The sequence below is a fragment of the Balaenoptera ricei genome, chromosome 2 (assembly GCF_028023285.1).
Source record: "Balaenoptera ricei isolate mBalRic1 chromosome 2, mBalRic1.hap2, whole genome shotgun sequence".
In the NCBI taxonomy this organism is placed as follows: domain Eukaryota; kingdom Metazoa; phylum Chordata; class Mammalia; order Artiodactyla; family Balaenopteridae; genus Balaenoptera; species Balaenoptera ricei.
In genome coordinates, this window is record NC_082640.1 from 187,830,102 (window position 1) to 187,851,324 (window position 21,223).

General features: G+C 69.2%; 2 protein-coding genes across 3 annotated transcripts in view; both read left to right on the top strand.

Moving 5' to 3' along the window:
• The window catches only part of MTA1 (metastasis associated 1), a 38,745-nt gene extending 27,912 nt beyond the window's left edge, over positions 1–10,833 (top strand). The window contains exons 8-21 of one of the 2 annotated variants that reach the window (XM_059915168.1): positions 833–935; positions 1,747–1,846; positions 2,470–2,658; positions 3,974–4,048; positions 4,182–4,240; positions 4,589–4,704; positions 4,953–5,104; positions 5,199–5,388; positions 5,483–5,572; positions 6,559–6,711; positions 6,843–6,878; positions 9,639–9,670; positions 9,961–10,112; positions 10,201–10,833. In XM_059915168.1, the coding sequence (XP_059771151.1) occupies positions 833–935; positions 1,747–1,846; positions 2,470–2,658; positions 3,974–4,048; positions 4,182–4,240; positions 4,589–4,704; positions 4,953–5,104; positions 5,199–5,388; positions 5,483–5,572; positions 6,559–6,711; positions 6,843–6,878; positions 9,639–9,670; positions 9,961–10,112; positions 10,201–10,351 (1,598 nt within the window). In that variant the 3' untranslated portion in view covers positions 10,352–10,833. Of the gene's footprint in view, positions 1–832; positions 936–1,746; positions 1,847–2,469; positions 2,659–3,973; positions 4,049–4,181; positions 4,241–4,588; positions 4,705–4,952; positions 5,105–5,198; positions 5,389–5,482; positions 5,573–6,558; positions 6,712–6,842; positions 6,879–9,638; positions 9,671–9,960; positions 10,113–10,200 lie in introns of those variants that run through there. The other variant, XM_059915169.1, reaches the window with a different exon arrangement.
• Positions 10,834–17,518: 6,685 nt separating this feature from the next.
• CRIP2 (cysteine rich protein 2) lies at positions 17,519–19,871 on the top strand. Its single transcript, XM_059915170.1, has 7 exons — positions 17,519–17,829; positions 17,910–17,967; positions 18,323–18,463; positions 18,545–18,613; positions 18,695–18,789; positions 19,096–19,153; positions 19,236–19,871. The coding sequence occupies exons 1-7, from the start codon at positions 17,521–17,523 to the stop codon at positions 19,301–19,303; spliced, it is 798 nt and encodes a 265-aa protein (XP_059771153.1). The 5' UTR covers positions 17,519–17,520; the 3' UTR covers positions 19,304–19,871.
• The last annotated feature ends 1,352 nt before the right edge of the window (positions 19,872–21,223 follow it).

Below are 21,223 nucleotides of genomic sequence, written 5' to 3' on the forward strand. Positions count from 1 at the left end.
GAGGGGTCCTGCCCTGGGTCTGGAAGTCGGTCGCCACCGAGAGCAACAGAGGCTGAGAGGGTCTGCAGACCTGCAGACTGAGCGCCTGAGCTGAGCGGGGGTGTGACCTCGGGGCAGGCGTTCTCTGGACCCTCGTGCTGGCCTCGTCTGCCCCTTGCTGCCTGGAGCACGTGGCAGTTGGCACTTGGCACGGGCAGCTGCCCAGGAGAGAAACCCTCCTGGCTGGGCCCTGAGCCCCCATGCCTGCCGCATACAGGGTGAGGAGCAGGGCTCCCGCCCGCAGAGGGAAGATGCCCCGAGACGGAGCCTTCTGGCACCAAGGGGGCCCTTGGGTGGCAGGCGTGTGGGTCCGCACTGAGTCGACCTCAGTGTCCTCGTTGTGACGGGGCTGCCGCTGGGGGCTGGGAGCAGCTGCACCTGACCCTGCAGCGTCTCAGAGTAAAGAGCTTGGTTGATCAGATCCGAGCCGCCTCCGCCCCTCTGTCCAGCTGGCTGTGCTCCCTGGGCCCTCCCGACGGCACCTCTTCAAGCTCCTCCACGGGGGCCACGGGCTGCCAGCCCCACGCGCTCACTGTTTGCAGAGGTGAAGGCCGTCGTGTGTCGAGCGTGCCCTGGAGCTCCGGGCCCGACCGCCTCTGTGCGTGCGCGTGCCTGCGCGTGCGCGCGCGCTGTGGGCTCGTCCCTGGGCTCGCTCGCCCTCCCCGCCCCTCCCAGCGCGGCACTCCCCGTCTCAGCAGCCCGCTCCCTCGTCCGACCCTGGGCTCCACGCGGAGCCTCGGGGGTCTTCTCACGGCCTCGGTGGTTCTCACCGTGCAGTGTTTCTTCCTGGCAGGCGAGGAGGACGGCCGAGACCAGTCCAAGCTGGAGACCAAGGTGTGGGAGGCTCGCAACCCGCTGGTGGACAAGCAGATCGACCAGTTCCTGGTGGTGGCCCGGTGAGTTCCGGGCTGGGGCGGCCACGCCCCGCCCGACCCCCGGGCACAAGCTGGCACGGGGCCTCAGCCACTACCCCATCCCTGCGGCGGGCGGCGGGGTGCCTGTCCTACAGGGGGTCCCCCAGTGAAGGGCCTGGGAGGTCAGAGGGTCCGGGGCCCTGCTCTGTCGAGACCCCCCTCGTGGCTCCTAGGGAGGCCTGCAGGGTGGGACCTGGCCCTTCCCTGAAGGTGGAGCCGGCTCTGGGGGGCTGCCTGGGTCCCCGGGTCTGGGGGGCAGCCCGACACCTCCACCTCCACCCCCAACCCGACCCGTGGACCTCAGGGGCCGCCCACCGGCCGAGGCCAAGTAAGCCGGGCGCAGACGGGGCTCTTTCCCCGGACGGTAGGGCGGGACAGAGGTGCTTGTCTGGCTCCGGGACTGGGCAGATGTGGTCTGGAGGCGCAGGGTCTCCTGGGCACAAGGGGGCAGCCGTCCGAGGAGCAGCTTCTGCCCAGGCCGGCCCCCCAGGGGTCCCTGGGCTGGGCCGACAGGAGGGGAGCTCCTGCGAGCACACGGGGGCCGCACGCCCAGAAGGCGCCTGGGCCGGGTGCCGTCAGAAACAGTGTAGGAATGGGGCCTTGAGTCTCAGGACCTGAAGACTCTCTTTTGTAAGAAGAGGTCTGCAAAGTCTCAGAAACGACGTCCCCGTGCTCCAGACCAGAGGGCTCCGTCCCGAGACAGCCGAGTCTGGACGCGTCTGCGTGTCCGGCTTGGTCCGGCCGCCCCTCCTGCTTGTCCGCTCCAGTGGTCAGCGTCTCTCCTCCTCCCCAGCTCCGTGGGCACCTTTGCACGCGCCCTGGACTGCAGCAGCTCTGTCCGACAGCCCAGCCTGCACATGAGCGCCGCGGCCGCCTCTCGGGACATCACCCTGGTAAGTGAGAGGGCCACCGGGCAGCCGCGGCCCTGTGCATCTGCTCAGGTCAGCACCCGCCCCCCGGGCACAGCCCTCCCTGGGGGGCACAGCGCAGGGCTCTCGTTGCCCCTGTGTGGTGACCCTGTCTCATGCTGGTGAGAGGCTGCCGGCCGGCACGTGGTCAGGCCCTACCGGGCCCTTGCTGGGCCGCGGGCCGCACGTCCTCAGCCCGCCCTGCTCCTTCCACACTTGCCACCTCAGAGGCAGCGGCATCTCCTAGGGGACGGCTCGTGCCCTCGGCCGGCCCCTCCTGCCCGGGGCACTTAGGCCCTGGGGTCAGCCACCCACTGTCTGCGGGCTGAGCCGCCCCCTCCTGGAGCCCCGCCCCTGGCGAAGTGGGCCTGGGAGCACGGCTGCTTCCCTTTGCTGCCCCGAGCAGCTCGGCCCCTCCCTGCACTCTCCCCAGAGGCCCCCGGCTGCCCCCCGAGACTGTCCTTAGCCCCTCCCAGGTGGGAGGGAGGGCCAGCCCCCGGGTCCTGTGGCCTCCCACACACGGCCCGGGTGTGCCTCCTGCCTGGGGCCGGGCGGGGTGGGGTCGCTCCAGCTCTGGGGCCCGGGCGACCCCGCCTCTCCTGCTGCAGTTCCACGCCATGGACACGCTGCACAGGAGTGTGTACGACGTCGCCAAGGCCATCGCGGCCCTGGTGCCGCAGGGCGGGCCCGTCCTCTGCAGGGACGAGATGGAGGAGTGGTCGGCCTCGGAGGCCAGCCTTTTCGAGGAGGCCCTGGAGAAGTATGGGAAGGATTTCACTGACATTCAGCAAGATTTTGTGAGTACCGGGGGGTAGGTTCAGGGCCCTGCTGTGCCCGCCCGGCCGCCGTGCTTCCGTCCCCTTGTCCGTTAGTGGCTCCAGAGGAAACGCCCAGGGCCGCCTGGCGGGGCCTGGGCTGTGCCACCAAGGCCAGGGTCCGTGCTGGTGTCGCCGGGGTCCTCGCCGGGTCTTGTTTGACTTGGTTTGTTTGGTTGTTCCTAAGTGGCCGAGCGTCTCCGTGTACGTCCTTGCTTTGTGTCCCTTGAAAGTGTCCACCAGTGAGCCCGTGGGAATTCCCGCACGGGCAGGGCCTGTGCCCTCAGGGACCCCTCCTGCCCTTACAGCCCCTAACATACACTTGAACTCATCTGGAAGGAGGCGAACCGGTGGTCACTCAGAAGAGCGCGCCTGTGCAGAGAGGGCAGCAGGGGCGGCCGGGCCGGCCTGACTGCGAGTCCCAAAGGGGCGCCAGGACGCGGCGGCCTTGCCAGCACCTGATTCTGAGCAGCACCTCGGCAGTAACAGACGAGGCTGATGCCACAGGACCCACGTCAGAAGGCAGACGGCACCACTGAGGGTGGAGAAGCAGTGTCGGTCCCTAGAGGCCATCAGAGGGACCCGCGCAGCCCCTGGTGACGTGGACACAGGCCGAGCCCGGACAGCCGGCCCCCTCTGCAAGGCAGATGCGCAGAACGCCCTGAAAACCTAAGCAGAGCAGCAAGGCCTCCTCACACAGAAACAAGTGGAGCGAGAAGGCGGGCGGGAAATAAAGCGCTCACCTCGCCACGTCTCCCGCACGTCCCGGGCCCCTCGTGCTCCCGTGCGACGTCGGCCCAGGTGCGCACAGAGTCTGAATTGTCGACGCGCCCGGGCGGACGTTGTGGGTGAATCCGCGCCGCGGGACTCGGCTGAGACTGGCCCGGAGGTGGCGTGGAAACGCAGGGCGCGGGATGGCAGCGGCAAGACTCTGACGGCCGCACTGGACTTGCACGCAGCCTGTGGAGCCCAGAGGGGGCGCCTGAACAGTGGGGGAGCTGGGACGTGGGAGCAGGGCGATCACGAGGGCGTACCGGTGGAAGCGCTGCAGCCCACGGTCGTGGGTGGGGCTGGCGTCTGGGCGCCCAGCGCCTGGCGCAGGGGGAGGGAGCACCCACCACCGGCCGAGCAGGGCAGAGGTGCCAGAACCTGCGTTGAATGGAGCGCGCCTGAGAGGGAGAGGGCGAGGCCCGAGAGGGGCCCTGGCGCGGGCTGGGGGAGGCTCGCCCCCTCGCGGGTGGGGTTAGCGGCCCCGCCACGCCCCCGCCCACCCCCTGACGCGCCCCTCTCTCCCCAGCTCCCCTGGAAGTCGCTCACCAGCATCATCGAGTATTATTACATGTGGAAGACCACCGACAGATATGTGCAGCAGGTGAGGGCTCGGCCTGAGCGGGGGCCGAGGGGTCCTGTGGGAACTTTGGGGTGAGGGGGCAGCGCGGGGACTGGGGGATCCCCTCTCCAGACCCACCTGCTGGCTGCCCTGACCCTTTGTTCTGTGTTTGAAGAAACGCTTGAAAGCAGCCGAAGCGGAGAGCAAGTTAAAGCAAGTTTATATCCCCAACTAGTAAGTACGCCCCTCACGGCACCGTCCTCGCGTCCCACGTGGCCCCGTGGTGCTGCCCTGGCTGAGTCCTAGAGAGTCGGGGGCCTGTCACTGAAGCCCGTGGTGGCCCGGGGGCAGCACAGGGCATCAGGACTGGATCCGCCCGGCCCGGGGTTCAACTCTGAGCTGAGCTAAGCGCAGGCAGGTGGAGCTGGGGTGTCGACGAGGTGGGAGCTGCTTCTAGAGCTCGAGGGGAGAAAGACCACACACCCCCAGGCAGGTCTGGACGGGGGCTGCCGGGCTCCGGAGCCGCGCGCCCAGGGCTTGCTGCTCCCGTGACGTCTTCCCTCTCTCCCTTCCTTACCCAAGTAACAAGCCAAACCCGAACCAGATCAGCGTCAATAACGTCAAGGCAGGCGTGGTGAACGGTGCGGGGGCGCCAGGCCAGAGCCCTGGGGCTGGCCGGGCCTGCGAGAGCTGTTACAGTAAGTGCCCCGCCCGGCATCCGGGTGCCCCCCAGCCCACAGCCCTGGGCGCCCCTGCACTGCCCTGGGGCCCAGCCTGGGGGCGGCGGCCACGCCCTGCGGGGGAAGCCCTCTCGGGGAGCACTGGGTGCCCGGGCCCGCGGGGCGGGGGGCAGGGGCGGGCGCGGGCGGGCGACAGCTGTGTGATGCTCTCTGCCGTCACTGGTCCTGCTTAAGAATCCGTCTATTTCCAACTTTGTTGTCCGTAGCCACCCAGTCTTACCAGTGGTATTCTTGGGGTCCCCCTAACATGCAGTGTCGCCTCTGCGCGTCTTGTTGGACATATTGGAAGAAATATGGTGGCTTGAAAATGCCAACCCGGTTAGATGGAGAGAGGCCAGGACCCAACCGCAGTAACATGGTAAGGCGGTACCCCCTACCCCGCCCCCACGCGCGCCCCGCGGTCCGGCCCGCGGTCATGGCGCTGTGTCGGGGCGGCCCGCCCCCTTCCGCAGAGCCCCCACGGCATCCCAGCCCGGAGCAGCGGGAGCCCCAAGTTTGCCATGAAGACGAGACAGGCCTTCTACCTGCACACCACCAAGCTCACGCGGATCGCCCGGCGCCTGTGCCGTGAGATCCTGCGCCCGTGGCACGCCGCCCGGCACCCCTACATGCCCATCAACAGTGCGGCCATCAAGGCTGAGTGTGAGTGTCCCTGCGGGAGGGGCGCTAGCAGGGCTGGTGGCGACGGGGTGTGCAGCCCCTGCGGGAGCTCTGACCCGGGCCTCACGCCCCACAGGCACGGCACGGCTGCCCGGAGCCTCTCAGAGCCCGCTGGTGCTGAAGCAGGCCGCGCGGAAGCCCCTGGAGGCCGTCCTGCGGCACCTCGGTGAGCCTGCTCTCCTCCGGCGCGGCCCTGGCCCCCGGCTGCTGCATCCCTAACCCCCCTAAGGGGTCCCAGCCTCTCCCCACCCTGCTCCCCTCGCCCCTGCAGTCCCCAGGAGTCTGGGTCGGGCGCACTGGCTCTCGTGACGCCTCTGAGCCTGGATGGGCGTCTCCCGCGGGGGCTTCTTCGCACCCTACCCCCCAGGGCAGGGGCACGGCTGGGTGGGAGACGGGCACACCTAGGCAGCAGCCTGGAGGGAGGGCCCTTGTGGCCTGGGGACCCTGAGCACTTCGGCTGGCTTTGCCCCCGCCCCCCGCTCCCCCCGGCTTGTTCCTGGGACTTAGCCAGGGGCTTGGGTGGGGGGGAGGGGGGCAGGGCCCTGGGCTTGGCTGGGTTGACTTGGTCCCCCCCCCAGTGTTGGGGGTGGCTTTCCCTTCGTGAGGGACATTCCAGAACTGTGAGCCAGGCATGCTCCCAGCAGACAAAAGTGGCTCTGGCAGCACTTGCTGTCTGGAGTCTTGGTCCCGGGGCTGGCCTCGCCCTGACCCGTGGGGGGAGGTGGTCTCTGTTCCCTGAGAGCCACCCAGGGCTGGGGGGCCTTGGCAGGTGTGAGCCCGTACCCTCCGGGCCGGCCCTCGTGGGCTCGTCCTCGGCCAGCCAGCTGGGCCGTTAACATCCATCGTCTGGCTAGTGGCCAGCCCTGTGTTGTCAGCTCCCGTGGCCACTGAGTGGACCTGCTTGTTTATGGGTGTCTGGAGCCTGTCAGCTGCTGGTGGTCGCCGGGGATGCGGCCCTTGGGCTGGGGCTGAGGAGCCAAGGAGACCGGCCCCAGCAGCTGTCCCTGCTCTCAGGATGCCCGGGGGTGCTGGACTGCGGTGCCCTCCCAGGCCCTGCTCGCCATGGGCCTGGGCTCTGGCAGCCCACAGTCGGGTGGCAGGGCTGCTGCTGAGGACCCGCAGTGCGCCCACCTGCCCGCGTTGCCCCTGCAGAGACCCACCCCCGCCCCCCGAAGCCCGACCCCGTGAAGAGCGTGTCCGGCGCGCTCAGCGGCCTGACCCCTGCCAAGTCGGCCCCCGTCATCAACAACGGCTCCCCCACCATCCTGGGCAAGAGGAGCTACGAGCAGCACAACGGGGTGGACGGTGAGTCCGGCGGGGCCTTGGGCTTGGCCAGCACGGCCCGTGGCCCCGGGGCACCCGGCCCGTGGCCCCCGCCGCGCCCGCACCCGCTGACCGTGTGTTCTCTCCTCTCTCCTGCCGCCGGGCGCTGCCAGGCAACGTGAAGAAGCGCCTCTTGATGCCCAGTAGGGGTAAGGCCCGGCCCTCCGCGCGTGCCTGTGTGTGCTGTGCTCACGCGTGCGCGGAGGACGGCTCAGGGCACGTCCAAGGGCAGTCCACGCGGGCTGGGCCGCACCCTGCTGCCCCGGCTCCTCCCGATTCACCTGTCACTCTGCAAAGACCGGAGCGCTGCTCCTCGGGCCCCCAGCTCGCCCACACGCTGCCTCCTGCCCTGGGGCCTCCGGCTCGCGGGCCGCCCCTCCTTCCGGGCCCAGCGCCGGTCAGTGGACTGTCCTCGCTCCGGCAGCCCTGGTGCCCCCGCCGCCCGCCTGTACTGTCTGCCGTCGTGCTGCGACTGTCCGCATGCCGCCAGCCTCAGCTTGTGTGGCCGCCTGCGCTGTGCTTGCAACCCTGCCCGCGCCCCTGCCCCGGTGGGGGGCTGTGGGACCCTGGTCCCCTCGGGGGGCAGATGGGACAGAGCTGTGGCGTGGCCGGCATGGCTGGGTGGGGGTCGGCGAGGCCCGGGTGGACGCTCAGGTCAGGGCCCCGCAGGGAGGCGCACCCAGGGCTGAGGGTCCCAGAGCTGAGGCAGCAGCGCCGTCTCCTGAGCGGGGTGGGATGCTCGCGGGGTGTGCGCTGGGGCAGCCCTCTGGGGGACCCTCCTGCCGTCGGGCGTCTCTGGAGTGTGGCTCCTCTCACCTGCCCAGGGCCCAGCTTCTGCCCCCGCAGCTGGGGGTGGGGTGTCCGTGGGCTGGGGCTGCTCTAGGAGGGTGTAGCCACGGTGGCGGTGGGGGACGTGTCAGACCTGGGTGTCCCAGGGCCCCCCAGGGTTCTGCCTGCGGCCGGACCACTGTGGGGGGGAGGTGAACAGGGAACCAGCTGAAGGGGAGAACGTGGGAAGTGCACTCGGAGCTCCTCCTGCCAGCCCCTCGTGACGGCAAGGTCAGGTCTGGTGTGGGTACCCCAGCTCCATGGGGCAGCCAGCATGGACACATCCAGAGCCCTTCCCAAGCTCACGACTGGAGGGGTAATGGCCCCGGGGGTCTGGCCGAGGCTTGGCTGTCCTGGGATCTGTGGGAGGTGGGCCGGATGTGGGGACCTGGGAGGTGGCAGCGGCCAGTGGCCACCCGGCCCAGCCCTGTCCCCTGGACGCTCCCTCTCTCGGCTGTGTCTGGGAGCCACAGCAGGCACATCCGGAGGGTCAGCCGGTGGTACTGGTGCCGGGCCCTGCCATCTCACTCCAACTGGACACAGGCTCTTGCCGGCACCAGGCCTCCCCTGCCCCGGCTGCCTCACCCACGACCCTTCGGTGGGGCTCCGAGGGCGGGGCGCTGGCTCAGCTCACCCCCAGCCGCTCCCTGCTTGCTGATCTCCGCCCTCCCCACCATAGCCCTCAGGCGGGGAGGCTGCCGCAGCCCCTGGTCCCAGCAGCAGGGCTGGCTGCTCATCTGCCCCTGCGACAGGTGCCCTGGGGATGGTCTGATCACACCCACAGAAGGGGGTGAGGGGCTGCGTGCTCATCAGCAGGCAGCTTTGAGCTTTGGGGTTCGACCTGTTAAAAAGCCGTTAGTTAGCGGGAGGGATGAAATCCGTTTGCTTCTGTCGGGTTTTCCAACATCGATGTGCTTCCGTACCTATCTACTTCAGCCCCAGCGTGCAGATCCCGGGGTCGGGGGGTGGGGGGGTGGGGAGCCGGGCAGGGCTATCGGGGGCCGCACACGAGCCCTGGGAGGAGGCCACAGCTGGCCTCCTGGGGTGCTGTGGGGCGGCCGGGGCAGCAGCGGGTGGCGGGAGCTGGCTCTGGGCGAGGGCCGGCCCCTGGCACCAGTGGGGCCTTAACGGGCTAAGTGGCCCACCCACGCGCCTGCGGCTGCATCCACCCTCTGGGCCCGCCGCATGCACGCACTCCCCTGTAACGCTGACCGTGTGCTTTCTTTTCTCCGCCACCCATCCCTCTGGTAGGCACCTACCTGGGTAAGTAGCACAGGGCCTCGAGGGCTGCAGGCCCGGTGCCGCGGCCCCTCCCTCCGCCCTGCCGGGGTTGGGGTACTCCAAGTTAGGAGGCGGTCTGCAAAGGGGAGGGCTGGACAGCTCTTGTCTGCTCGTCAAGAGACGCACCGGGGCCAAGGGGCACTTTTGGGAGGAGCTGGTCCTGGGAGGCCTCTGGCAGGACGCCGGTGCTGGAGACCAGCCCTCACGGCCGCGCACTCCCACGGCCGCCCCCAGACTCGCTCCGTGTGTGCCTGGGAGCCACAGGTCTTGGGCGCCGGTTGGGAGTGTGGACCGAGACCTGGGACGGCGCCTTTCCTGAGTCACTGGCAGCTGCTGTGGCTCCAGACCCCCGGCCACGGGGTGGAAGTGCGGGAACCCTGGCCAGAGCCTGGCCTACTGGCCACTCCTGGGAGCTTCCACCAGCTCCTCCCTGGGTGGCTGGCCCCAGGGTTTGCGAGGGGGGCTGGGGGCCCCTCGGGAGGAAGCCCAGGGTGGCCTGGCCTTCTGGGGTCTGAGTGGTGCTGCCCGGGGAGTGGCCGCCTTGCAGAGGGGCTCCCTGGCGCCACCGTATTTACACCCACTGTAGACCAGGCCCCAGTTGTCGCGGCCCAGTCAAGGGAGCGAGCTCAGATCCGAGACTCCTGGTCCCCACCCAGAGCACCACCTGGGTGTGGGCTACGGCTCTGGGGGGACCTGGCCCCGGGTTTCCTGCTTCTCGGCTGCGGGTCCTCAGCGAGCATGTTGAGTGCAGGACACGCCCTGCCTCGGACCTCACAGCCTGTTCTCCTTCCTCTTGCCAGGTTTGGCGAATCACGGACAGACCAGGCACATGGTGAGCGGGAGGGCCCCCGTCCTCCACACGCGTACACACACGTGTGTTCCCACAGCTCCCACGGGCCTCTGGGGGAGGCCCCCCAGCCCTGCCCGGCGCTGCACGGGAGCATCTGGGAGGCCCAGTGGGACCAGAGGAGGGGCAGGCGACGGGTCTCCACAGCCCTCGGGGGGCCCCCTGCGCACCCGGGGTGGCCGAGCCTCCATGCTCCCCGCTGGGACCGCCACCTCGGGGTTTCCGGGTGCCCACGCGGAGGCCCCGGGCTGACCCCTGGCGCCTCCCCACCTCAGGGACCAAGCCGGAACCTCCTGCTCAACGGGAAGGCGTACCCCACCAAGGTGCGGCTGATCCGGGGGGGCTCCCTGCCCCCCGTCAAGCGGCGGCGAATGAACTGGATCGACGCCCCCGATGACGTGTTCTACATGGCCACCGAGGAGACCAGGTGGGGCCTCCAGGGCCGGCGGCGGGCCGGGGGCAGGGGCCACCGTGTCCGCGTCGCTCGTCCGCGTCACTCGGTGTCTCGCTCACAGGAAGATCCGCAAGCTGCTCTCGTCCTCCGAGACCAAGCGCGCGGCCCGCAGGCCCTACAAGCCCATCGCCCTGCGCCCGAGCCAGGCCCTGCCGCTGCGGCCGGCCCCGCCCGCGCCCGTCAACGACGAGCCCATCGTCATCGAGGACTAGGTGCCGCCCGCCTGCCCGCCTGCCCGCGAGGCCCTCCAACCGCAGACCGCGCCCGCCCGCCCGCCGCCCGGTTCCGGTAGTGCCCCCGCCCGCCCTCCCCCGCAGAGACTGCTCCTCGGCCCCCCACGGGGAGAAGCGCGCCTAACTTACTCCGGGGCCTCCGAGGAGTCATTTTTTTAGCTTTGTGTTTACTTTTTGGCCGGAGCGGAGCTGAGGAGCCGCCCAAGCGCTCGCCCTGCAACGCGGGCCTGCGGGCCGGCCGGGAGTTTCGTTGTGTTCTGTTGAAGGTGCCATTTTAAATTTTATTTTTATTACTTTTTTTGTAGATGAACTTAAGCTCTGTAACTTACACCTGGAATGTTAGGATCGGCGTGGCCAGCGGCCGGCCGAGCTGCCTGGTGGGGTTGGCCCGTTGTCTTTTCAAGTAATTTTCATATTAAAAAAAAACAAAGAAAAAAAAACTCATAAAAACAAAAATCCAACTAGCCCTTTCCGTGTCTTTTGTCCTCAGTCCTCTCCTTGTCTTGGGCCCACGTCACCCCCAGGGCAGAGCCGGCGCTGGCCTCGGGCTCCCTCGCCAGGGTGGCTCCAGGGGCGCCCCCAGCCTGGACCCTCCCGGCCCGCCATGGGGGAGGACGCTCAGGGAGAGGCCCCGGCGAGCAGCACGCGGCCGGCCTGGCCCGCATACCTGCCTCCCGGAAGCCCTGGCCCGGTGCCCACCACCTGGCCCTGGGGGCAGGGAGAGGTCCAGCCAGGGCTCGCTGGCGCTCACTCGGTGTGGGGGGGAGCCGAGACCCCCTGTGTCTGTCCAAGGCAGGGGGTGGTCTGGAGCTGGCCTGGAACCCAGACTGGCAGGTGCCTGGCTTCCGTCGGGGCAGCCAGCATAGCTGGGTCAGCCGGCCGGCCAGCCTGCTCCTGGCAGAGCCCTGCCCCAGCTGTCTGCGGGTTTTTGCCAGGAACTGCAGGGCCACCCCTGGCAGGTGTGGAGTTTCCCACAGGGAGAGTTTGCTCAGATTTCAGCAAGTCCGCTCTCAGACATCTTGCCTCGGCTGGCCGCCTCACACCCGCTCTGGGCCCAGGGGACAGGTGCGGCCAGGCCACTGCAGGGAGGGGTCTGGGAGCCACGCTAACCTCCGCCGGCCGAGGGGGTCAGCGAGGCCCTCCCCAAGGGGCTCCCCTTCCCGAGCTCTGCCTCCTGTGCTTCCAGCTCCACTGTGACGTGTGGGCATCTCAGCTGGGGAACTGAAATAGAAACCACCCTGCTCCCTCGCTGGAGACAGATAAGGGGCGTCCTGGCCTTCCACGACCCAGCTGCAGGGCCCAGCAGGGTGGCGGGCCAGGGTGTCAGAGGAGTGGCTGTGGCGCCCCCCCCCCCCGCCCCCCCAGCCAATTCTAATCTGCAGTCCTGGCACCACCCCTTGCCGCCCCTGCTGCCCCAGGGCTTCATTGCAGTGTCAGCCGGGGCGGGGGGGTGTGGGGGGCGGGAGGCCAGGCTGGTGACCTTGAGAAAGACACTAGCTTCCTCTGGGGCCTTTTCCAATCCTGGGGCCTGAGGATGGGGTGGGGAGGGGAGGGGATGGTTCTCCCCAGGCCCGGGGACTGACTTCCCTTCCCCCGAACCTGGCCCTCCCCCCAGGCTGGTCGAGATCTCTGTCCCAAGGACAGGCAGGCCCTGCGGAGAGCCAGGAGCCGGGGTCCCCCGCCCCCACCCCAGCACTGTGCTGGGCAGGGCCTGGGCTGCGTGTCCGCCTCTCAGCTGCCTGGGAGGTCTGAGCCGGGCCTTAGCAGCGGGGTGGGAGGTGGGTATGGGCTGGGGGGAGCAAGGTCTTGGGTGCCCAGGAGTGTCTGCCAGCTTTGGCCTGTTCTCGTGGGCCTGGCAGGGGGCTGTAGCCATCCCCAACCCCCAGGGCCAGGGCCATCTCAGGGGGACAAGAGTCCCCACAAGGGACTCAGCCCGGACGCCTGCCCTGCTTGGGACCTCCCACCGCCCACCGCTGGGCGCAGCCCTGGGGGCCTTGCTGGAAAGCGAGACTGGGCTCCTGCGTGCCATTTGCCAGCACTGCGGCCCTAGGGGAGGGACCTGCCTTAACATCTAGCCACCTGGCCTGACCACCTCGGGGGCCCTGCCTGCTTCCCGCGAACCCTGCTGTCCTCACCCAGCCCCACGGCCTGCTCACCAGGAGCTGGCCCGGCCTGTACCTGCCCCAGTCTCTAGCCCTCAGTGGCCTCAGAGGCAGGTGCTGCTGCTCTGTGTCCGGCCATCTGTGCCCCTTCCCGCCAGGCCCAGAACAGCCCTAGCGCATCAGCCCAGGCACTGCAGCTGGCAGGCAGGGTACCTGCACCGCCCCACTCTCCCCTCCCTGGCTCCAGGGCATCTGGCCAGGGCCCAGGGCCATTCCTTTGCTCCACCCCCATTCACTCTCCAAGCTGGGCGACACCAGTGCCCAACCAGTCCGCCCTCCACAGCAGTCCTGCAAATTTCAGGGGCGGGGTGGGGTCGTGGAGGCTGATGCCTGGGGGTCCCTGGGGGCTCCCAAGCTGCAGAGGAGGTGGTAACAGGTGCCAAGTGGGGGCAGTGGGCCCATGAATTATTCAGAGACACCGGACACCCAGCCTGAGCCAGGAGCGGGCTGTGAATGACTGACCTGCAGGCCACCTTGTCCGAGAAGGGGGGCCCGCTGAGGCCTCCCCTCTGGTCTCTGCCCTGGCTGGGTTGGGGCCAGAGCCGGAGTGCGGAGGGAGAGCGGGCCAGCCAGGCTGGTCAGTCAGGCGTGAGGGGGGCCACATCTTTCTGGGCTGTTGTCCTCACTCACGGAAATGGCAGTGGCTGAAGGGTGTGAGTGCAATGGGTGGGGGCACCGCCGGGAGCAGGGCCACGGCAGGGCTGCCACGAAACTGCCCTGTGAGACTGGCTCACCCGACCACTGTGAACACGCTGGCACCGGGGGCCAGGAGAGGTGCTGGACGCCACCAGGCAGAGGAAATGGGGAGTGGGGGGCAGACCTCAGTGTCCAGCACAGAGCCTCAAAGACACAGGGCAGGGGGCGAGGGGGCTGGAGCCCGCTGCCCAGACTGGGCCTAGTCGTCTGGGCTTGGGGGTCTGTCCATCTGCCAGACTTGAGGCTCAGCTGGGGATGGAGGTCCAGAGGAGAGCCCATGAGGAGGCAGAGCCCTTGGGAGGTGGCCCCAGCGTCCTCCAGGTCCCTCAGACCCCTGGGTTAGGGCCGGGTCCTGCATGGCTCCAGGTGCAGGTAGGGAGGGTGGGAGTGGTCAGTCAGGTAGGTAGGTCCCTGTTGGCAGGAGGGCTGTGGACCCCGGGGAGAGACCCTGAATGCTGGCAGATCCCTAGCTCCCCGGCCCTCCAGGAGGGTGCTTTGGTGCCACCAGGCTGGAGGTCAGAGGCCCTGGGCCCTAAGCTAGTGGGGTCCAGACGAGGGATGCCCGTGGCGGGAGCCGGGGGAGGGGATAGGGGTAGAAGCTGATGGCAGGGTCCGCCCACTTGGCCGGCCACAGCACCCGCGAAAGGGGCACTCCAGGGGCCCCACATCTCCTCCCTCCTCTCCTCTCCTCCCTCCCTCCCTCGGGTGGGAGAGCTTGGGGAGGACAACTTCAGAGCCTGCAGCACAGCCCCGCGGGTCCCCTCGCTGCCAGGCACCCCCTCCCCAACCCCCTTCCAGCAGTTTCTCTCGCGCTGTTTCTGGAAGTGGCAGGCGCCCTGCCCTCCACCCGCTGGGCCTTCAGCACCACTGACAGTGTTAGGCGGGGCCGGGACCGGGCCTGGACCGGTGGCGCGCCCGCCCGGAATCCCGCTCCTATCCCACCGCAAGGCCGTTGCTATAGAAACCGAGCAACAAAGGGAAGCGGGGCGGCGGCGCGCGGCAGGGTGGGGTACGGTTCCCTTGGGGACCCGGGCGCCAGGACCGGGCAGGGCGGGCCGGTCCGCCGTCGGGGAGTCAGTCTGCTTGTCCCGACGCCGCCCTTCCGGGCCGAGGCCCCGCTGGCCAGGACGCCCCCAGTCGAGGGGGCCGCGGACTCCCAGCCCCACCCGCGGCCCCGCTGGCTCCCCCGACGTTGCCATGGAAACAGGCGAGGACAGGGCGGGCCTGGGTAGAGGCCACCTCGCGCGCGCGACCCAGGGGGCGCCCGGCGGATCCCGTCGTCCCCCATCCGCCCCTGCAGGTGCGCCCCCGCCCCCGCGGCGCCCGGACCCCGGGGGCGGGCTCCTGACGCCCCGCCCCGGACGCAGACCAATGGGAGCACGGACAGCCGGTCGGGCGGGGCTGGCGGGGCGGGCGCGGCCGCGGCGGCGGCGGCGGGGAGACGGGCGCGGGCGGAGGACACGGGCTGAACGGGCGCGCACCGACCATGGCCTCCAAGTGCCCCAAGTGCGACAAGACCGTGTACTTCGGTGAGTGCCCGGGCCCGGCCAGCACCCCGCCGCCCTTCTCGGTCCAGGATGCGCGGCCCCGACCCGGCTCGCCGCGCTGCCCACGCGGGTGCGGCTGAAGGGCGGAGCGGCGACAAGCTGGGGGCGGCCACGCCCGAACCCCGAAGTGGACGATGGGGGTGGGGCAGGGGCCCGAGGCCCGGTGGGCGGGGGCGCGTGGTCCCCCCAGAATACGGCCGGGCTTGCGGGAGAGTTCTGGGTTCGGGGGCGCATCGCGGTTCTCCGGGCGGTGCCGAGCGGGGCGGGGTCGGGCGGGGCAGCAAGCTCCGGGCGCTTCTCGCGCGCTCCTGCCCCTCTCGGCCCTTTCGCGCGGACCCCAGTCCCGCCTTCCGCGGACACGTGGCCGGGCTGGCGTGGCCTCGACCCGTGACCCCAACCCCCACCCCGACCTCTGCCCACGCCGGGCTGGGCCAGGACTGGGCTCTGTCTGGACTCAGTCCACGCGGGGGCGATCTTGGCCTCTACCTCCTGCGTGTCCCAGCGCGCTCCTTTCCTTGGCGCAAGTTCCCCCAGGACTTTCCCGGGGGTGGGGTGACAAGCGAGTCCCCGCAAGCAGGAGAGGACGCTGGAGCCCAGGTGGCCAGGCCCCCTGCTTCCTCAAGGTCAGAACAGTGGCATTCAGGAGGAGGTAGCTGGGTAGGAGGGGGTCCTCTCTGCCAGGATGCCCCCTGGGTTGGCAGCACCCCCCAGCACTGGCTCACCCACTCTCTGGCGCTCCCACCCTGTTGTCTGGCTTACCTACTCTCCCTCATCCTGGCTGATCCTCTCCTCGACTTTGCCAGGGCGGCAAAGTCCCTGCCCACTGAGCCTCCCACCAACGCCCACACGGAAAGACTTGGTGGCACAAGCCAGGATGGCCAGAAGGGCAGGGAGAGACAGGGACAGACAGGGGATCCGATCCTTCTGTTGTCATCCTAGGGGCAGTGGTCCGGGTCTGGGTTGGGGACAGGCCGAGCTGAAGATGGCCACTTGGCTTCCCGGCAGGCAGGAGGAGGAGGAGGCCGGAGGAGGCCGGAGGAGGCCGACCGATGTTGTTTGCTGTTCCCAGAGGGGAGGGACCGGATTTGGCCTGGAGTGCTTCTGGGCTGGCTGGAAGCCGAGGGGCTTCCGGATGCCTCCCCAGGAGTCCGCCCAGCCCTCTGTCCCCATCCCAGACAGGGCTCATCCTGTAAGGCTCAGGGTGGGGGCCAGCGCCAGGGTCCTCCTGCCAGCCCCGCTGCCCACAGCTTTGCTCCCAGTCAGGCTAGCTCAGGGCCGGGCCGACAGTCCCGTGGGCAGCCCGGAAAAGCACTTCTGCCTGCTTGGGCGGCCGCTGGCTCCCAGCAGAAAACAAAGGCGGCTCAGACTTGGCTGGCTTCTGTCCTGATCTGGAGGCCCTGGTGGAGGAAGGGGCCGGGGGCCAGACCCTCCCACCCCCAATCAGGCTGCACCCCAGCAGCCTACACCCCAAGCGTGTGCACAGTGCAACCTGGGCCAGGATACCCCAGGGTGACCTCAGGGACACCGAGCCTTTGTGTCCCCAACAACCGTGCAGCTGGGTGAGGGCCGGTTCCCTTCTGAGCCATTAGACTCAATCGATTCTGCCTTCCCAACTTGGGCCGGTAATGTGTGGCCGTCGACCTGGCCAGTGGGTCTGAGGGTCATTCCCCTACCCCCAGGTGCCCACATCCTATGAACCAGCCAGTGGTTCTGGCAGCCCTGAGCTGCAGCTGCCTCGGCCGCCACTGGCCAGAAGGAGGACTGGGAGAGGATGCCAGGCTGGTGTGGGATCCGAGCCCGCCTTGGGCTCAGCCAGCTCCCATCTGCCCTGGCATGGACCTGGGGGGAGGCCTGGCCAGCCTGCATCCCAGCCTCCTTGGTGGAGTGGCCAGAGGGATCTAAGCTTGTGCTGCCCCTGGCCGGGGCCAGCAGCTCCCACCAGGGCCATGGGGAGCCGGCGCTTAGGGCTCCGAACCTGGGCCACCAGGGGAACTCACTGCCCTCCAGCAGCACCCACAGGCCTCCTGGGGCTCGGGGTGCCCCCGGCCAGGCCCTCTCTCCCTGCTCTGCTGGGGCCCTGGGGGAGGCCTGGCCCAGGCAGGGGCCCCTCTGTGAGGGGGACCAGAGGAGCCACTGGTCCTTGGCTTCTTCTTGGGGCTTGGCCAGATTCTGCCAGGGTGGAAGGGGCCCAGCCCACCTGACCCCCCCTCCTCCCCGATGCCTCTGGCCGGGCCCCTTTCCAGTTGGGAGGAATTCCAACTCAGCTCCAGCCTTTCTTCCTGCCCTCTCCTCCGCCCTTTTCCTGCTGTGCACCCCTGGGGAAGCCCCAGCTTCCGTCCACTGGGAGGTGGCCCAGCAGCCCCAGCCTGGGGCAGGGGACAGGGAGGGGCCCCAACGTGACCCTCAGCAGCTGGTCTCAGACCTTGAGCGCCAAAGCAGCAGCCGGAGGCAGGAGTGGGGGGGGTGGTGCTCTCAGAGCTTAGGGCGAGGAAGCCAAATATAGACAGGCAGGCGTCCTGTCCCACGGGTGTCCCATGGCGGCGACAGGGACTGGCCTCTCCGCAGGGGTTCTGGAGGCTCAGGGCCACCCTTCAGCGGGGGCGCTCTGCCAGCTCCATTAGGGCCTGATTGGAGGGCTTGGGGATGTGTGTGAGGGAGGGGCAGGTGTCCTGGTGAGGGGATTAGCAGGTGCTTGAGCTGGGACCCCGTCCAAGTTCCCTGCTGCAGCCCGTGACCCAGGGTGATGAGGGTGCCTGAGACCCAGCGGGAGAGCAGGGCCCCTGGGCAGCAGAAGGTGGTTGCGGTGGGGGAGCAGGCGGGTGCCACGTGGCTCCCGGGTGGGGATGAAGGGGACCCGGCGCAGAGGCTGCCCAGGAGCAGGGAGGACAGCGGGGGCAGCAGGCGGCTGAGCGCGGGAGGGCAGGAGGGCGCTGGCCCTGATCCCCCTCCCGCCCCAGCTGAGAAGGTGAGCTCCCTGGGCAAAGACTGGCACAGATTCTGCCTCAGGTGCGAGCACTGCAGCAAGACGCTGACGCCAGGGGGCCACGCCGAGGTGAGCCCTTCCCCCGGGCAGGGAGGGGGGCCGGGGAGCCCAGGCCAGGCCCCCGCCCTCATGCCCTGTCCTCTGCCTAGCATGACGGAAAGCCCTTCTGCCACAAGCCCTGCTATGCCACGCTGTTCGGACCCAAAGGTGAGCCTGGGTGGGGCGCCACGGCCTGTGATCTGCTCCAGCGCTGGGGAGCATGGCCATTGCCGATCCTCGGTCCAGCAGAGACCTGGGGCTGGCCTGGCGGGACGCTGTGGACCCTTGGATTCCCCCGGCCCCCTTCTCTCCTCCCCCGTGCTGGCCCCTCCCGTCCTTGAAGGACCAGCATCCTCCGTGCCTTTCCCGGAAATCTGCAGCCCACGGGTGCCCTCTGGGTGGGGGTCCTGACCCCACAGTGGGCCGTGGAGGACCCTTTTCTGAGAAGTTGGGGGGTGGCTGTGAGGGCTGGGTGGTGGGCGAGCCCACTGGCCAACCCCCTACAGTGCCTACCACCCCACAGGGGTGAATATCGGAGGTGCCGGCTCCTACATCTACGAGAAGCCCTCTGCCGAGAAACCTCAGGTCACTGGCCCCATCGAGGTCCCCGTGGCCCGAGCTGAGGAGCGGAAGGCCAGCGGCCCCCCGAAGGGGCCCAGCAAAGGTGGGCTGGGCTGAGTGACCGCGGGGGGAGGGGGTGGGCGTCGGAGCTGCTGTGCCCCGTCCTGACTCCTCCCCCTCCCAGCCTCCAGTGTCACCACGTTCACCGGGGAACCCAACATGTGTCCTCGCTGCAACAAGAGGGTCTACTTCGGTGAGTGGCGCGCCAACCCGCAGCCTGGGAGGTCTCCACCGGGCGGTGGGGGCCCGGCCTCACCATCTCTCCCGTCCCCAGCTGAGAAGGTGACGTCTCTGGGCAAGGACTGGCACCGGCCGTGCCTGCGCTGCGAGCGCTGCGGGAAGACGCTGACCCCAGGCGGGCACGCGGAGGTGAGAGGGGCGCTGGCTGGACGGCGGGGGCGGGGCGCGCAGCTGCCGGGGGACGGGAGGCGGGGGAGGGGGGCGCCGGGCGGTGGGCCTTGCCCCCTGGTGGCCAGCCTCGTGGCTCGCGTGCGCGCAGTGCTGCGTGGCGTGGCGTGGCGGCGCTGCCCTCCCCTCCAGCTCCCCCCAGGTGAGCCGACCTGGCCAAGGCTTTGAGAACTCGCGGGTTCAGAGAGACCCGGAGAAAGCCACCAGGGGGAGTGGGGAGTGAGGATTCTGTGGCCCCCGCTTCTCACCCCCACATCTCGTCCCTAGCACGACGGCCAGCCCTACTGCCACAAGCCCTGCTACGGAATACTTTTCGGACCCAAGGGTGAGTGTGGCCAGGAGGGTCTGGGACGCGGGGCGCCCCCTCCTCCACCCCTCCCCTACCACCCTTGCCCCTCTCCCCACAGGGGTGAACACCGGAGCTGTTGGCAGCTACATCTATGACAAGGACCCCGAGGGCAAAGTTCAGCCCTAGGCCCCCAGGCCCTTCTGCGGGGCATGGGTCCATCTGCGCAGGCCCCTGGCCAGGGGCCCACTGCTTGGCTACGAGGGGAGAGTGACCGCTGCCCAGTCCCACCTCAGCACCTGCGGGTCCAGGGCCTGCGTGTTGGGGAGGAAGCCCCTGAGCTGACTCCAGAGCCCTGCCCACCAACCCTGTCTCTCTGGGTGTGTCTGCCTTTGTGTCTCCAGCCACCCGTCACCCTGTTTTGTGTCCTCCTGGCCCCCCGTGTCCCCATGTCTGTGTCTCGTGGCCCACACGTCCCTGAGTGTCCCTGTGGCCTGGGTGGGTCTTTCTGAGGTGGCCGCCCCACGCTCCCCCTCCTGCTGCCCCAGTCCTGCCCACAGTGTTATCTATGCTCCCCCTGCCCGTGACAGCCACAGCCACGCCCCTCACAGTGTCCCAAGGGTGGAGGGACATCCCTGCCAGGGGCCCTCTGCCCGCCTCCCACCCTGCCTCACAAGCGCCCGCCCGCCACCCTCACGTGGCTCACATTCGACTGCCGGGGGTTTTGCTGTCAATGAAAGGTTTGAGGATCGCACGACCCCCGCATTGTGTCTGTGTCTGTGGCGTGGACGTGAAGCCGGGATAGCGTCCCTTCGTCCGGGGGTCCTCTTCCCAACGGTGATGGTCGTGGCTGGGAGGCGGGGAGGCTCTGGTTTGGGGGCTGGTTTAGGCTGTGGTGCCGACACTGAGGTGGGGTGGGCCCCTGAGAGGGACCAGGCTAGCTGGACATGGGGAGGGTGGGAGGCATCCGGGGGTGGGGTCCTGGTCCCGACATGGGCACCAAAACCAGGGGGTCCTCCGACCCATCAGAGACCCAGAGGGAGAGGTCAGCCTCGGGAAAGAGCAGAGGGCATGGCGTGTGGAGGGAGAGGGGGCAGGTGACCAGAGGAGGGAGGGGTCCTCTGCAGGGGGAGAAGCCGGTGAAGGGTGGTCAGGGACGAGGTGGGCCTTCAGCCCAGGAGGAGCCTGGAAGTACAGAGGGTTTAGGGGGAGTGAGGCTGAGCGTGGTCGGCCGGCCCCAGCATTGGTGGGAGCCCAGGGACAGAACGTGGACAGTCTGAAGGAGGGGCCTAGGGGCTCCTGCCTGAACAGCATTCCTGCATCTGGGCTTGCAGTGTTGATGGAGTCACCTCTGGCCTCCCCAGGCTGTCCAGGCTCTGCCTTTGCAACCGGGAACTCTCAGTAGCTGGGAGGAGGCCTCCTCCTCGTCTGCCTTCCCTTTATCTGCCGGCTCCCGGGCAGCCCACCAGAGGGCGCCCCTTCTCTTCCACTCTGGGTGCGGGGGCAGAACCCTCGGAGACCCGCCCTCCGGTGCTCAGCCCCTGCCCTGGCCTACTCCCAGCACCCCACCCCCAGATGCCTCGCCCCCCCCCCCCCCCGAGCCAGGCGCATCATCCGGGCCTGCTCATTCTGGGCCCCGTGTCCCCGGCACCATAGGCAGCCGGCTCCCCGTGTGCCGTGACCCCAGGGACAGCTCCCAGCGCCCCGGCCCGTGGCACAGGCGCGTGCCTGGCCCTCCCTCCAGTACGTGGGCCCAGACACAGCTGAGCCTGGGTGCCCGGCTCATTGTCCCTCGAGCAGCCATCCGTGTCCCTGGGGTGGAGGGCCGGCTCCTGGTGTCTGCAAGTGCCAAGCCGCCCTCCTACTGGCCAGTCCTGGCGCCCAGCGTGGGCGGCAGCGTCTCCTCGTACCTGGCCGGCGCCTGGAACGCAGCCAGGATGTGCAGGGAGGGTCGGCCTGCCCTGGGGGTGGGAGGGGCTGGAGCAGGTACCCCAAGGGCGCCCAGTTCCCACCCCAGGCAGAGGGGAGGTTCGGGCAAGCACGCTCGGAGGAGGGGCTGGGACAACACCCTCCACATTCCCACCTCCCTCCCGCCAGCACGAGGCTCCT